General features: G+C 40.8%; 1 protein-coding gene across 1 annotated transcript; it reads left to right on the forward strand.

Moving 5' to 3' along the window:
• Nucleotides 1-6,214: 6,214 nt before the first annotated feature.
• Nucleotides 6,215-7,461, forward strand: LOC149812558 (transcription factor bHLH30-like). Its single transcript, XM_089993081.1, has 2 exons — nucleotides 6,215-6,349; nucleotides 6,707-7,461. The coding sequence occupies exons 1-2, from the start codon at nucleotides 6,215-6,217 to the stop codon at nucleotides 7,124-7,126; spliced, it is 555 nt and encodes a 184-aa protein (XP_089849207.1). The 3' UTR covers nucleotides 7,127-7,461.
• Nucleotides 7,462-13,729: the final 6,268 nt, after the last annotated feature.

Raw genomic sequence — 13,729 nt, forward strand, 5'->3', positions numbered from 1 at the left:
AAATGCATATTTGGTTTATTTGGATAGTGGACTAGTGATATCCCAGACTGAGCCTTCAGAATGGGGCATGTGCAGTGCAGAGCTTTATTGAGTGGAAAATGCATCGAGTGCAGGAATGGGCGGCATGCGTTGGCTTGATTGGTGACGTGTGGTGATAGCATGGCATGCGATAAGCAACGATATCGTCGTTAGTGCATCATTGTGTGGCGGTATAAACGTTGAGCATTGTTTGATTAATTAGTGCCAACGGATCAGAGGATGTTGCCTTTAAAAATTTGATTAAGGACCTCTTGGCTTACAAGAGTTTCCCACGCATAGCGGTTGAACGCACGAGGTTGCATGTGGGTTAGGGCTAATTCCTCAAATGATCATATTAAGTGATTTCAATTGAGTATGGAGACTCGGAGCTAGGCGAGTGAATGCTTAGGCGTCGACGAATGAGTCTGGGTGGTGTTCTTCGCTATGGTGTTCAATCATCAACTGGTTTTTGGACTGGGTGTCGCAAGGTCTTGTTCCTTCAGTGGCGAGATTTTGCTGTAGAGTGCGCATGGAATTGCAATACTCTCTATGACATGCAAGGTTAAGGCAAGTATATGTCATTTTCGTAAGTAATAGCTGGTATGAAACAACTATACACTAAGTGGCATGGACTATATAGAATACACATTTGAAAATGCGTTTGATCAACTTTTGCTAGTTAGCTGCGCATGAGGTGGTGCATAGAGCAAATGAAAATGATTCAACACATGAAAAAGTGTTGTTGTGCAACCTTTGGCCGTTAGGCGGGTCAGACTGGGCAGTCTGGCGAGTCGCGGGTTTGTGAAAAAATTTATGCCTGTAATAAATTGGCATCTGAGTAGAAAGATTCACAGAGATCTTGTTGTTCAATGTTTGTGGCACTGAAAAAGACAGTGATGGTTTATCTTGGTTATATAATTTTGCGCAGCTGAAGTGTGATTGACCAAACAAAGAAGCAAGATGTTGGCAGGTTGGTATGGGTTATCTTGTCGATGATAAGCAAAAGCGTAAGGTTATTGTTCAGTTGGCTAAGGAAATGTAGATAAGCTAAAGTTTCCTACCAGTTGTGCATTAGGCTCGCAGGTGGAGCATGACGTTTGCCTTGTGAATATAGAGAATGCATGTTGGATTTAGCTAGATGGATTTGCACCTTTGGGTATGAGATACTCAACTAAACTTCTATATTCTCTCCCAAGATTGTGGGTTAGTGGAGTGTCTATGTTGAGCATAATGCTCATTGTTTTGATTCATTGAGTTGACAGTTAATCTGTGGATTGTGTGTGTAGAAAAAGTTGTTGTTTGTGGCTCGTCGGCTGGTTTTTCTGCGAGAATATTTTGTTGGCTCTGGATGACAGTTGTAGCGTGCTGGCTCCAGATGAAAGTTGCAATGTTGGGTCATGTTGCCCTTTGTTTGGATGAGTGCCCATGAAGATGCTTTGAATGATCACTTTGGGGTGATACACAAGTAGGGGTCCCACACTTTAGGAGTAGTTTGGACCGTTGGAAACCCACAAGTTGGTGCTTAAGGGAGTTGATATCCCTGCGACACACATAGGTGGTCATCTTTTTTTTTTAGGACTACAAAGGGCTTGAAATTGCCATTGCTAGTGGTGGAAGGCACCCCAGCCATGAGCATGAAGATGATAAGCTTGTCGTGCGAGCGAGGATGACCCACTTGTGTATGAAACTGCATTGGGATCCCACAAGCAAATGATGCTCGATATTGATGGAGTCAAAGACCGTTGTCTAAGTGATTGGAGGTGCATTAAGGAATGAGACTTGGCGTGTTAAAGGTTGTGACAATGGTGCATAGAAACCAGAACAAGTTGAGTAGGGTGAAGAAAAGAATTAGACTAAAGATAAGTACAAAGAAAAACTGAAATATCAATTAAGACTTTGTTCTTATCTGCACTGACATTGTCGAGGACGACAATGGTTTGGGTGGGGGAGAATGTCCCGGTTCAAGCCTTTGGAATGGGGCATGTGTAGTGCGGATCTTTACTGAATGAAAATTGCATCAAGTGCAGGAACACGCAGCATGCGTTGGCTTGATTGGTGACGTGCGGTGATATCATGACACACAATAAACAATGATATCGGCGTTAGTACATTGTTGTGTGGCGGCACAGACGTGGAGCATTGTTTGATTAAGCAGTGCCAACAAATTAGATGATGTTGCCTTTAGAGATTTGGTTAAAGACCTCTCGGCTTGCAAGAGTTTCTCACGCGTAGTTATTGGATGCAGGGGGTGCATGTGGGTTAGGGCTAATTTTCTCAGAAATTACCTTAGGTGATTCCAACCGAGTATAGTGATTCGGGGCTAGGCGAGCTAATGCCTAGGCACCAGTGAATGAGTCTGGGTGGTGCTCTTTGATATGATGTTCAATCATCAACTGGTCTTCGGACTGGGGGGTGCAAGGTCTTGTTCCTTTAATGGTGAGGTTTTGCTGCAACGTGCATATGAAGTCGCAATACGCTCTATGACACGCAAAACTATGGTAAGCTTGTACCATTTTCGGAAGTGATAGCTATTATGGGATGACTATGCACTAAGTAACATGAATTATATAGAATACGCATTTAAAAATGTGCTTGATCAACTTTTGTTAGGCAGTTGTGCACGAGGTGGTGCGCAGGGCCAATAAAAATGATTCAATATTTGAAAAAGTGTTGGTACCCGGCCTTTGGCCGTTAACCTGATTAGATTGGGCAGTCTAACACATCACAGGATTGCAAAAATTTCTATGCCCATTACAAGTGGAGGGCCCTTTATTTTATGAGCGCGTTTATATCTAAATGTTCAGATCAATTACTAGAGACTATGACTGTGGAGTTACCAAGCCTGAGTTGCTCTTGTTAATTTTGGACCCCTTCTCAATGGCACTCACAAGGACACGGACACGTCCTTGTGGAGTAACATCTCATTTAGAGTGGGACACGTTGGAGGGCATGACACGAGATTATCTCTGCGACATAATCCCAACTTGAGCTGTCTTAACAGTATGGTGCAGAAAAGAAGCAAAATTCTAGTTTGTCTTTTTCAGATTTTATGAAGTGGGCCTAGCTATTAGCTCGAGTCTAGCTGGACTGCAGCTACCTAATCTTAAACACAGTCGCACAGACAGCCATTAAGGGGTTAATATGCTCATGCATATGATAAATGGTTAAAGTCCGATATTGGCGAGAGTTGTTACAGATGGGCGTTAGGAAAGTAGCTCGTGGTTCGACTCATGTTTGATTCCCAAGCAAAATGATTGCCAAACCGTCCTGGTGGTGTACATGGAAGAAGGAAAAAGAGAAGAAAGCTTTTATAGGGAAGGAAAATGATCAGAATAATTTGATTGGCACCATGAAGAACAAGTCCCAGCACCTGTCTGTCTGCTACTAGGCCTACAGTTTTTTCCTTTCACTTTACTTTGTTGTGATAATTCAAAAAGGACCTCGTTGCAAAATGTTTCAGAACGGTGGCATTGTTTTCGATTTACACATTCTGATGATGTTCATCGACCACTGCCACGATTTTTAACCCCACTATACCTGCAAAAAGAAACTTTTGCTTCTTCCCCATGTATGTTACCATACAACGGCCAATAATTTCGGGTTGATTTAATTTAGACGCGTTATCACTCATCACCAGCATTGCATCTCGAAACCCGATTCCTTCCTTTACGGCTTCCCACGAGAAAAAAGATGAGGAACTATGAGAGAGAGAGAGAGAGAGAGAGAGAGAGAGAGAATTTCAGACCATCGTACCGCAAGCCCAAGGGTCAGACTAACCCTAGCTTGCTAATTAAAAAACGAACAAACATCGTGTGTGCGATTCTCGAGGCAGGAAAATTTCACCGTCTGGTTGGGTTGGCTAAGCTGGCTCGGGCCAAGTACACCTCAAAATCCCCTGCCCGGTTTGCCCCCATCAACCCCACCCACTCTGCTCTCTCCCCCAAAACTTCCCAACGCTCACTGGAAAACAACAAAAGACCAGGAGGGTTTTGTAGCAACTTTCGGCAGCACACCCAACCAGCTTTTGGTAAAGCCGATCGCGCGAGAGAGAGTCTCTTGACTCTTGCGTCCTGGTAGTTTTGGTGTGCAGCTGCAGCAGGGTGGGTGGAACCTCAGGGTTTCCTGTCCAACATTGTTGCGTCTAGTCATATCATTGGGGACAACCGTAGCCTCTTTCCTTACAAGCACGCCCGAAGACCTTCTGCACCCCATACGTTATTTTAATAGCAAAAGATATATTCCCTAGATACGGAGGCTACCGTACTCGTCTCTCTGCTGTCACCTGCCTCGTTGTTCGATGCAATTAAAACAAAACGTTAAAGAGAGATTAGAGAAGCAAATGAAAAAAAAGAGATAGACAAAAGGGAGAGAGTTTAGTAGTAAAGGCCGTCTCAAGAAAGGTGTACGACGCCCTCAAATGATTGCGCCACACACCCTTTTCACACCTTGACGCTACGCCTTCCCAAAGAAATCGAAAAATTTATCCCGGGACTCTCAGATAACTCATCTCCTTCTTCTCGATCCTATATAAATTAACCTTCTTTGATCCGAAAGTGAAACGGTATTTATCCGACGGGAACAAACCCCAAAAGAAAGAGAGGGACTAAGAGATCATCTCCTTCTTCTCGATCCTATATAAATTAACCTTACACATTTCAGCCGTAGGGCCAAACCCGAAAGAGAGCCAGAGCTATTCCAGTTGAAACATTGAGGTTCGTGTTCGTCTTATTTTCCTTCCTTTACTGAGATATTTGGTTGGGTGTTTTTTTTTTTGTTTTATCTGCGAGATAGTGGATAGGATGATCCGATTTTTTTTTTTTAAATCTAGCTATGTTTTGCCTTCATTTATCAGAAATACGTAATGAGGGTGAACATAACAGTCCCTCTTGGAACTCATGCGCATTCGTATAATGCATGCGTTCATCGTTGAATGTCCGAGTACATCTTCCAGGAGATCCTGTCCGACGCACTCTTCTTCCCTCTCTCGTTGCTAGTTCTCGTCGGAGACGATATCAATCCTTGACTCCGTGTTAGCTTACAAGTACTTCTTCCCATTAGTTCACCCTATACAAACCGAAGCCCACTGAGGCATTTTATGTGAAACTATGTAATGCTACTCAGATTAGCTGGATATGTTTTCCAATCTGTTCGTTGTGCACACTGCCCAGTTTGGACTTCTCGTCCCTTTACTGTTCGTTGTGCATACTGCCCAGTTAGTCACTGACTCAGTGACACTTAATTTCGGTTGGAAGACGTTTAGTACTATTGAGGTGTACTCTTAGCTCGCAACAAAGATTTGGTTCCTCGACGAACAAGCTGTCCTTCCGCATGTGGTCTTGTCAAAAAAGAAAGTGGCGCTCTCTGAATTTTGAGCTTTTGAGCAATCTTCGCCTAAACGTCACTGTTGATCTATCTTCCGAATGCGCTCGCGTTATCGACTGTTGTTCTTCATTCTTCATCAAGAATAGGAAGATTTCCTTCCGCATGTGGTCTTGTCAAAAAGAAAATGGTGCTCTCTGAATTTTGAGCTTTTGAGCAATCTTCTCCGAAACGTCACTGTTGATCTATCTTCCGAATGCGCTCCTGTTGTCGACTGTTCTTCATCAAGAATAGGAAGATTTCCCGTCGTTATCGATATGCATGGTTGATTGGTTCGAAACCTTTGATGCAATGATTCCTTCTCTGTTAAGAGCAACCAAGCACAATACATGGGAGGCTTTATGACTGGGTCCGAAGTGTAGTGAAAGATGAGTTTTCGAGCCCTGTTAATTGTTGACGATTCGTCCGAGTCTCTTTTTCTTTTTCATGTTGAGTTCTAAACCGTCCGGTGGGCCCCGTCCTCACGGGGTGAACTTACCGCCACGGCTCTCGGCGCTACAATAAATGAATAAGTAAAGGGTAGAGGAACGGAGGAAGGAAAAAGTAGGTGTAGGAACGAGGAGTAGTTTGCAGTACCGTCCTTCATTCTTTTCTTTTCGGTTTCTTTTGTTTTGTCTTTGCAACGCTCTCTGGCTCACGTCACATGCACACCTTCTAAATGCACTTTGCAGGACCAGGGAGGCAACCATCCCGAGGAATAAAAGAAATTCCAAACGCGGGCTCCATGCTTCCTTTCTACCACCACCACACCACCATCGCCTACCGAGATGTCGAGCAAACGTCACCGTGGTCTTCGGTAGGCGCCACAAACAAGAGCATGGCCGAGTCGAGTTCGAGGGAAGGGAGGTCCATTTCAGCATCAAAGAGCCACAGCGAGGCCGAGAGACGACGCCGGGAGCGCATCAACACCCACCTGGCCACCCTCCGCTCCCTCCTCCCCAACACCAGGAAGGTACGTGTCAGTATAACCATCCCTACATTGAGGATGTTTTGGTAATTTTAGTTCCTTCGTCCAACTTATATATATATATATATATAAATATATATTCCCAAGTACTTCATTCCCCTCTTTCCCGTGTCCTCTTCACTTTTACGCATGACGAAAATGCCCCTCAAGGAATACCGTCAGAATGGTCTGACGTGACCGTTGTTCTCATCGGCCCTGCCTGATTCAGACTTTTTTGTTGGTCAGCTTCTTCCGTCGCTTCACTAAATTACCATTTTGTTCAACAATCTCTTCTTTTAAGGGGCGGGGGGTGTGATCACAATCATAAGGGCATTTAAGACATTTTGCTCAATGTGGGCACAGACGGACAAAGCGTCGTTGCTGGCTGAGGTTATTGCACACGTGAAGGAGCTGAAGCGGAACGCTGTGGACGTGGGTCTCGGGTCAGCGTCCGGACCCGTCCCGAGCGAGGCCGACGAGGTGACCGTCGACCCTGACCCGTGCTCGCCGCTGATCAAGGCGTCGTTGTGCTGCGACGATCGTCCGGACCTCCTCTCGGACCTGACCCGCACGCTGAGGGCCATGCGGGTCCGGGCCATCAAGGCCGAGATATCAACGGTCGGGGGCCGGGTCAAGAACGTGTTCCTGATCCAACCATCCGACTTCTCGCACCAGTCGCTTCCTTCCCTTCGCCACGCGCTTCGGTCCGTCATGGACAAACCCGCTCCGGGAAGCAAGAGGCCCCGCCTGGCCCACCTGATCCGTCCTCCTGATGGGTGTTAGTAATAACTGATCCACAGTAATGAGGTCGTCCGGTTTTGGACGTGCTGGGAATGTTGGTATGTATGTACATTGCAAGGTCATTGTCTTCTGGGTAAGTACTAGAACGGTAGGTCACGGGACTTGGGAGAGCAGCCCTTTTTCTTTCATGTAGACGTGATGATTTTGTCGGTGTATCAGAATCGTGATAATTCGTAAGGGTTATTATATTAGTGACTTTTTTGTTTTTTTGATATTTACACGATCATAGAGCTGGCAGCTCTGTCCTGTTGGGTAAAACTAAAACTGGCTTGCCTCGCCATTTAATGGGTTATTAGTGCCTGATGTGGTGTTATCTGAGTCTGGGGCTTTGGTTTAGTTATAAAGATACCAGGAGACGCTTGTTGCCGTGAACTTGGAAACTGCGGATCGTTGTTTTTTCTTTTTATGAAAAATTGTGGCGGATTTGTCCCTCTTTTTTCATCAAAAAGTTCAAGCAACCTCGCGAAGGGGGGGGGGGCGTCCATCCTTTCACATGAGATAATATCCTATTTTCTGTAAGCACGCACGATAGTGCATGACATAAAGTAGGGATGGGTTAAACTGATCGATATTGCACAAATCGATACAACTTGTGAAGAGTGTCATTCTAGCAATGTTCCTTCTTCTGCCTCCCTCCCCCATTTAGTTCTTCACCTTTTGCAGTTGTTGGTCTTTATGATTGTCCACAAAAATTGACAATCATGGTGATCAAGGTAAAAAGTGTTTTAAAATATGAATTAATGCTATGATTCGTCGCAAGGTCGTTGTTAATATGCAGAGATTTGGGTTTGCGACATATATGAATCAATTGCTAATTATGTCGCTATTGTAGCGGCAAAATTAAGATGAATTAAAATCCATCACACAACATCAGTCGATTCAGTTTTACGACAATTAAATGTCCATCCCTGATCCGTCGCTAAATTAAAGGCCGATACTAATTAACAACGAATAAAATCCATCGCTAATCCATCGCAAAAAATAAAAAAAATTAAAAAAAGTTGTTTTAAATATAAATATCAAGAAAAAAAATCTCGTGATACAATTTATATATCCTGTGAATAAAAAATAAAGTACACATAAAAACTACATATACAAAGCAACTACAAACAATTTATCAATCCATTATAATCCTCGTCAAGTTCTAATTATTTACAAGTGAACATTTACAAAAAGTTTTTTTTTGAAACAACAAGAAGATATAACAAATTCAACACATGAATCTAATCATCGCCAAGATTATGTGCGTCATCTTCTTCATTGTCTCGATTTGCCCCTTCAGCTCTTCTATGCTGATTATCTTCAATATCTTACAAGAAAAAATAAAGGTTAGTATTGATAAACAAAATATAATGAAATAAATTATATGCAATGCACCTAAGCTAAGGCAATCAAAGTAACATGAGTGAATTACAAATAGTCTAGCTAGCAATAAAGTGAAGGATATTAACAGAATTCAGATGTGTTCTAAGGCTGACAGAAAAAAATTCATAATGATTCAGTCATGCAAATATGTATTCTAAGGTTGTCAAAAAACTCTCATAGTGATTCAATCACGCATATATATGTTCTAAGGTAGTGAAAAAACTTTCGTAGTGATGGATTCATGCTTATATGTGTTCTAATGTAGTAAAAAAACTTTAATAGTGATGAAATCATGCATATGTGTTATAAGGCAGTCAAAAACTTTCATAGTGATGAAATCATGGTCATATGTGATAAAATTATGCATATACTAGCTTAAAATCTAACGACATAAAACAAATGACATGAAACTTTCATACCTGACAGGCACCTGCAGATGAAGTTCTCCTGTCCCAAAAAAAAGCTGCACAACTCATTACGGACAATGCCAGAAATTACTTCACGTAAATAGTCACGCATTGTGTCCTTAACAAGCTTGTGGACACCACCTCAAGAATTAGGCGGGTCAGTCGGATGCTTGGAGCTGATGCTGGCGGGAGAACTCTAAGAGTCGTCACTGAAGGAGGCAACGACTGGTGAGGTGTTCATATTACTCTCAAACCCGAATACACGACCCTTTTTTGGTTCACCTATTGCAGTCACCCATGTTGCAGGATCAAAAGGCGAATGCTGAGTGGAGTCATTGCCATATTGCTCTACCATCTGTTGCTCGTATGACTCCTACAGAGTAATATTACAATGTAGATTAATAATTAAGAATTACAATATTTATGATAACTTGTATATTACAATATTTATTAATACAATAAATATATACCGTTGTCGTTCTCACCTTCTCTGATACAAACTCTCTCGTGGTCTTACGTTTATGTGTTTAAACAAACACATCCTTGTATGGCACAATGCCTCCTTTTTCTGTTTCCTATAAAGTTAAATGATAAAAACTTATTTAACAGGTATGTAACAATACTTATAAATTTGACAATATATATATATATATTGATGAGTTACCATTTTCTTCAGGTGGCTCCCCAAAGTCTTAGATCCACCTGTGTGTAGATGGGTATCGAGCATCTTCGCTCGGTTTTGTGCACCCTTCACTGAGCGATTTCAAAATTCATGCATCACCCACTTGTCGTTCATTGCATCCCAAACATCTAACCTGATAGTAGGAGGGTCATGGCCCTTCCACTGCAGTGGATCATCTATCCTGCCAGATGTTTTTCTTATTGTAGTCTTCATATTGCGCAACATGTCTGCAAATCGACTGACGGTCACCTTCTGTCATACCTTCATTGCGTCCTGCTCCTCCATCGTAGTCGAGAAGCGATTTGGAGCCTACAAATAATTTCAAAAAGTTAGTAGACATGAATATAATAAAAAATTAAATATGAAACACATTAACTATGAGAAACGATTATATACCATGAATAAGGACCACAATTTATTCAACACCGCCTTCGGGTACTCTTTTCATTGAGCGACCGGTCCTGGTAGATGTTGAACTAGTGAATGCCTAATCTCTTATATTACTTCTTGTAGCTCGAACCTCGCGCTGCATATGAATTGGTACACATTAACTATCAAGATACAACATTTATAAGATAAGTGAAAATGAAATACTTACGATCGATTATCGATATACACTATTTGAATGAGTCATCTTGTGTCAGACTGAGAAAACCCTGCATCTAACGTTGTCTCGTGACTTGTATTAACTGCTAGTGTAGGTGGGTCATGTGCAGGCGAAATATCATTTATAGAAAAATGAGTTAGAAATTCACACAATGCATATTTAAACTAATCAAGTATACAATTAGTTAAATGATATACCTATCGAAGCAACCCAAAAAGATGAAGGTTGAGACTGACTACCATTGGGTGCTCGAGCACTGTAACCTCCACGAACCATATTCTAACAAATAAAAAATGTCATGCAATACATTCAAACATTGCAATTTGATGTATTCTTTTAAATCGTTGTAATTTTGAAAAGATTTTTATATGTAAACATGTGAAAACCAGACATCAAATAATAAAAACAGATTCTCACTAGTGGATGAGACCGGGTCGAACTCAGGGAACAAGAATATTTCGTATTCAAACACACAATTCTAAACTATTTCTTTATTGCCAAATTATAAAATGTAAAATGTACGAGAAAAGTAAAAACAACTAACTATTACAACAAATGAATACCCTTCGCAGAGGGCGTAAAAAGCGATATTTACAAACCCAATTAAATTCCTAATTCTAAACTGACAAGTAAAAAGAAACGTCTACTCTTGCACCCTCCTGTGTCATGCAATCGCTTCTGCTCCACTCCTGTGCAATCCTTAGAGGGGTTAGGAAAGAATGGCCTCCACCGTGCGCCAGTCGCCGAACTGAAGATCCACCACCACCACCGGCTGAGGAAGATGAGAAAAATAGGGAGAAGGGGAAGAAAGAGGTAAGAAACCACCGACTGTGGTGGAGAAGGTGAGAAGAGAGGGAAAGAGGGGAAAGGGGAAACAATTTCAGGCGTACAGGGGAGACACCTTTTTTTTCATTTTTTGGGTTTTAAAAACAAGCAAACCGGTTTGAATCGGTTTGTAACAGATTTTTTCAGTTTTTTTTTTAAAAAAAATGCAAACCGGTTAAACCGGATTGTTATTATTTTTTTCAGTTTTTTTTTCTATAAAGAAAACCAAAATTATTTTATTAACTAAATTACAAAATAAAGCTACTTTTTCAAGCATTTTCTAATTTTCAATCATTTTAGCTCATTTACTGAAAACTAACATAAAATTGGGTTTTTGAAACATTTTTTCATAAAATCATGCATATTTTAATATTAATTAACCCTAAAATATATGCATGATCAAATACCCCCATGCTTATGTTTTGCTAGTCCTCGAGCAAACTAGAAAAATGCATGAAATGAAAATTATCACCTAACTCACTTTCGTAGGAATCACGGTTGCATTTAGCTCATGCAACAAGCCCTTTCAACCCCTGGGTTACCCCAGTGGACGAGTAAGGTCTCGTGAGGGTTTACAGTGATGCTGCCCACAAACATCTCTGTCATGTATGCATAATATTACAGATCCTCATAAGTAGTAGATAATTAAAGACTTCGTTTTCACAAATATTTTATGTTACAAAAAAAAATAAAAACATAATTAGAGTCTTTATATACCACCACAGAAAAAGAATTTCTTTCACTTTTCTAAATATCACAATTATTTATGTTTTATTCTTAGAAAATCCAATAAAAACAAGTTATTATTTATTTATCCTCACTCATATATTTTCTACACAGGTTTTCTCAATCACACTTCTAAGCACTGAACTTTTCTTTCTTTTTAAGCTCTTTTCTTGATTTTTCATTATTTTCACACTTTTTCTTTTTGCGTATTCATTCTTCTCTTATAGCTTGCATGTGGTCTGCTTTTATGCCTTGTGCAATGTCAATATCTTCTATACTTTTTCAATGCATACTAAAAGATATCAACTAAGACATAAAAGTGACTTCCTTCATTCATCTTTTGCAACGTGAGAGTCAAACATTTCAACTTGTATCTGTTCTCAGCTACTTAGGATCACAAAGTTTTTCACTCTCCTTTTCGAAATGGAATCCAAAAGTTTCAATTTACATCTAAGTTCCATCTACTAAGGTTTGTGGAATTATCCAAACAACCTAATGCATGCTTTTTTTTCACTTTTTGAGCTCTTTTTTTTACGCTTTTGTTCATTTGCTTAGTTTTTCAAAAATAGAACTGTGCATATTCATATTTGCGATTCAAAATAAATTCTAACATGTATCTATCATCATTTCTTTGAAATCCGCATAAACAACCATAATTTTTAGATCCATGTCAGAAAAAAAAATTTCGTGGGGCTTCAAAATCCTCTAAAAACACCAGATTTGAAATAACATTCATATAAGTTCAAACTCTTTCTTTAAAAACCTACTTTTCATGAGAGATGTGTAAACATGTGCAAGAATGTGAATAGAAATATAAAGGTGTGCAAACTACACCCTCCCCCATGCTTGAATGACACTGTCTCAGTGGCACTCCCCCATGCTTATATGAAACTAAGTGAATGCACATGAGAAGAAATAAATGTGGAAAAAGAGTAGAATGACCTGACTTGAATTAAAAATGCATGTTCTATGAATGTAATGAATGCAATGTATACATGACATACATGAAAACCATGAATGAAACAAAAAGAACATGAAAAACTCATAAAAAAATGAAAAAAGAAAAACAAAATAAAATCTATAAATTCTAAGCAAATCTAATAATATACAAGATATGGGTTGCCTCCCATAAAGCGCTAAGTTTCACGTCCCCAGCCAGACGGATCTCTGGAAAAAAACCTTCATCGTCCATGAGATCAATGGACATGAAGTCAGGCTCAATCGGGCTCTCTATGAAAAATAGTGTCATCTGTGACACTGCGCACTGTGTTCCCATCCCGTCTACCTCTAAATGGCTCGAAGTGCCCGATCCAACTCAACTCACCTATCTGATTTTCAATTAATCCTCGGTGATCCTCTTCGAGTGATTCATTATCCTCCTCCTGAGGTGGTGGATCACTCAACAACCAAGCAAATTATGCTTCTACGAGGTCTTGGACGACATCAACCTGGAAAGAAGCTTCCTCAATAGCAGGCCCCATAGCAGCACGAAAAATGTTCAGCCTCATCTTCCTATTTTCGAATGATACATCCATCGCACCGGTGCGACAATTAATGCACGCATTGTCGGTAGCTAGGAAGGGGCGACCGAGAATAATAGGGGTTTGTTGTTGTTTATCAGCTCCCTCCATATCTAATATCACGAAGTCGACAGGGAAATAACAATCATCCACCTTGACTAAAACATCTTCAAGTATCCCTCTTGGGACCTTGATCGATCTATCTGCAAGGTGAAGAGTCATAGGTGTAGGTTTCATCTCTTTCAATCCAAATTGGTCATAGAAGAAACCCGGCAAGATGTTAACACTTGCCCCAAGGTCGAGCAATGCACGCCCAACAATGATGTTTCCTATGACACATGAGATGATAGGAGTCCTTAGGTCCTTGAGCTTAGGTGGGGTTTGGTGTTGCAATATTGCGCTCAGTTGCCCATTCAAATAAATCTTTTTCTGCACGTGGGACCTCGACTTCCT

The sequence above is a fragment of the Nuphar pumila genome, chromosome 17 (genome assembly GCF_984573655.1).
Source record: "Nuphar pumila chromosome 17, dmNupPumi1.hap1.1, whole genome shotgun sequence".
NCBI classification, from domain to species: domain Eukaryota; kingdom Viridiplantae; phylum Streptophyta; class Magnoliopsida; order Nymphaeales; family Nymphaeaceae; genus Nuphar; species Nuphar pumila.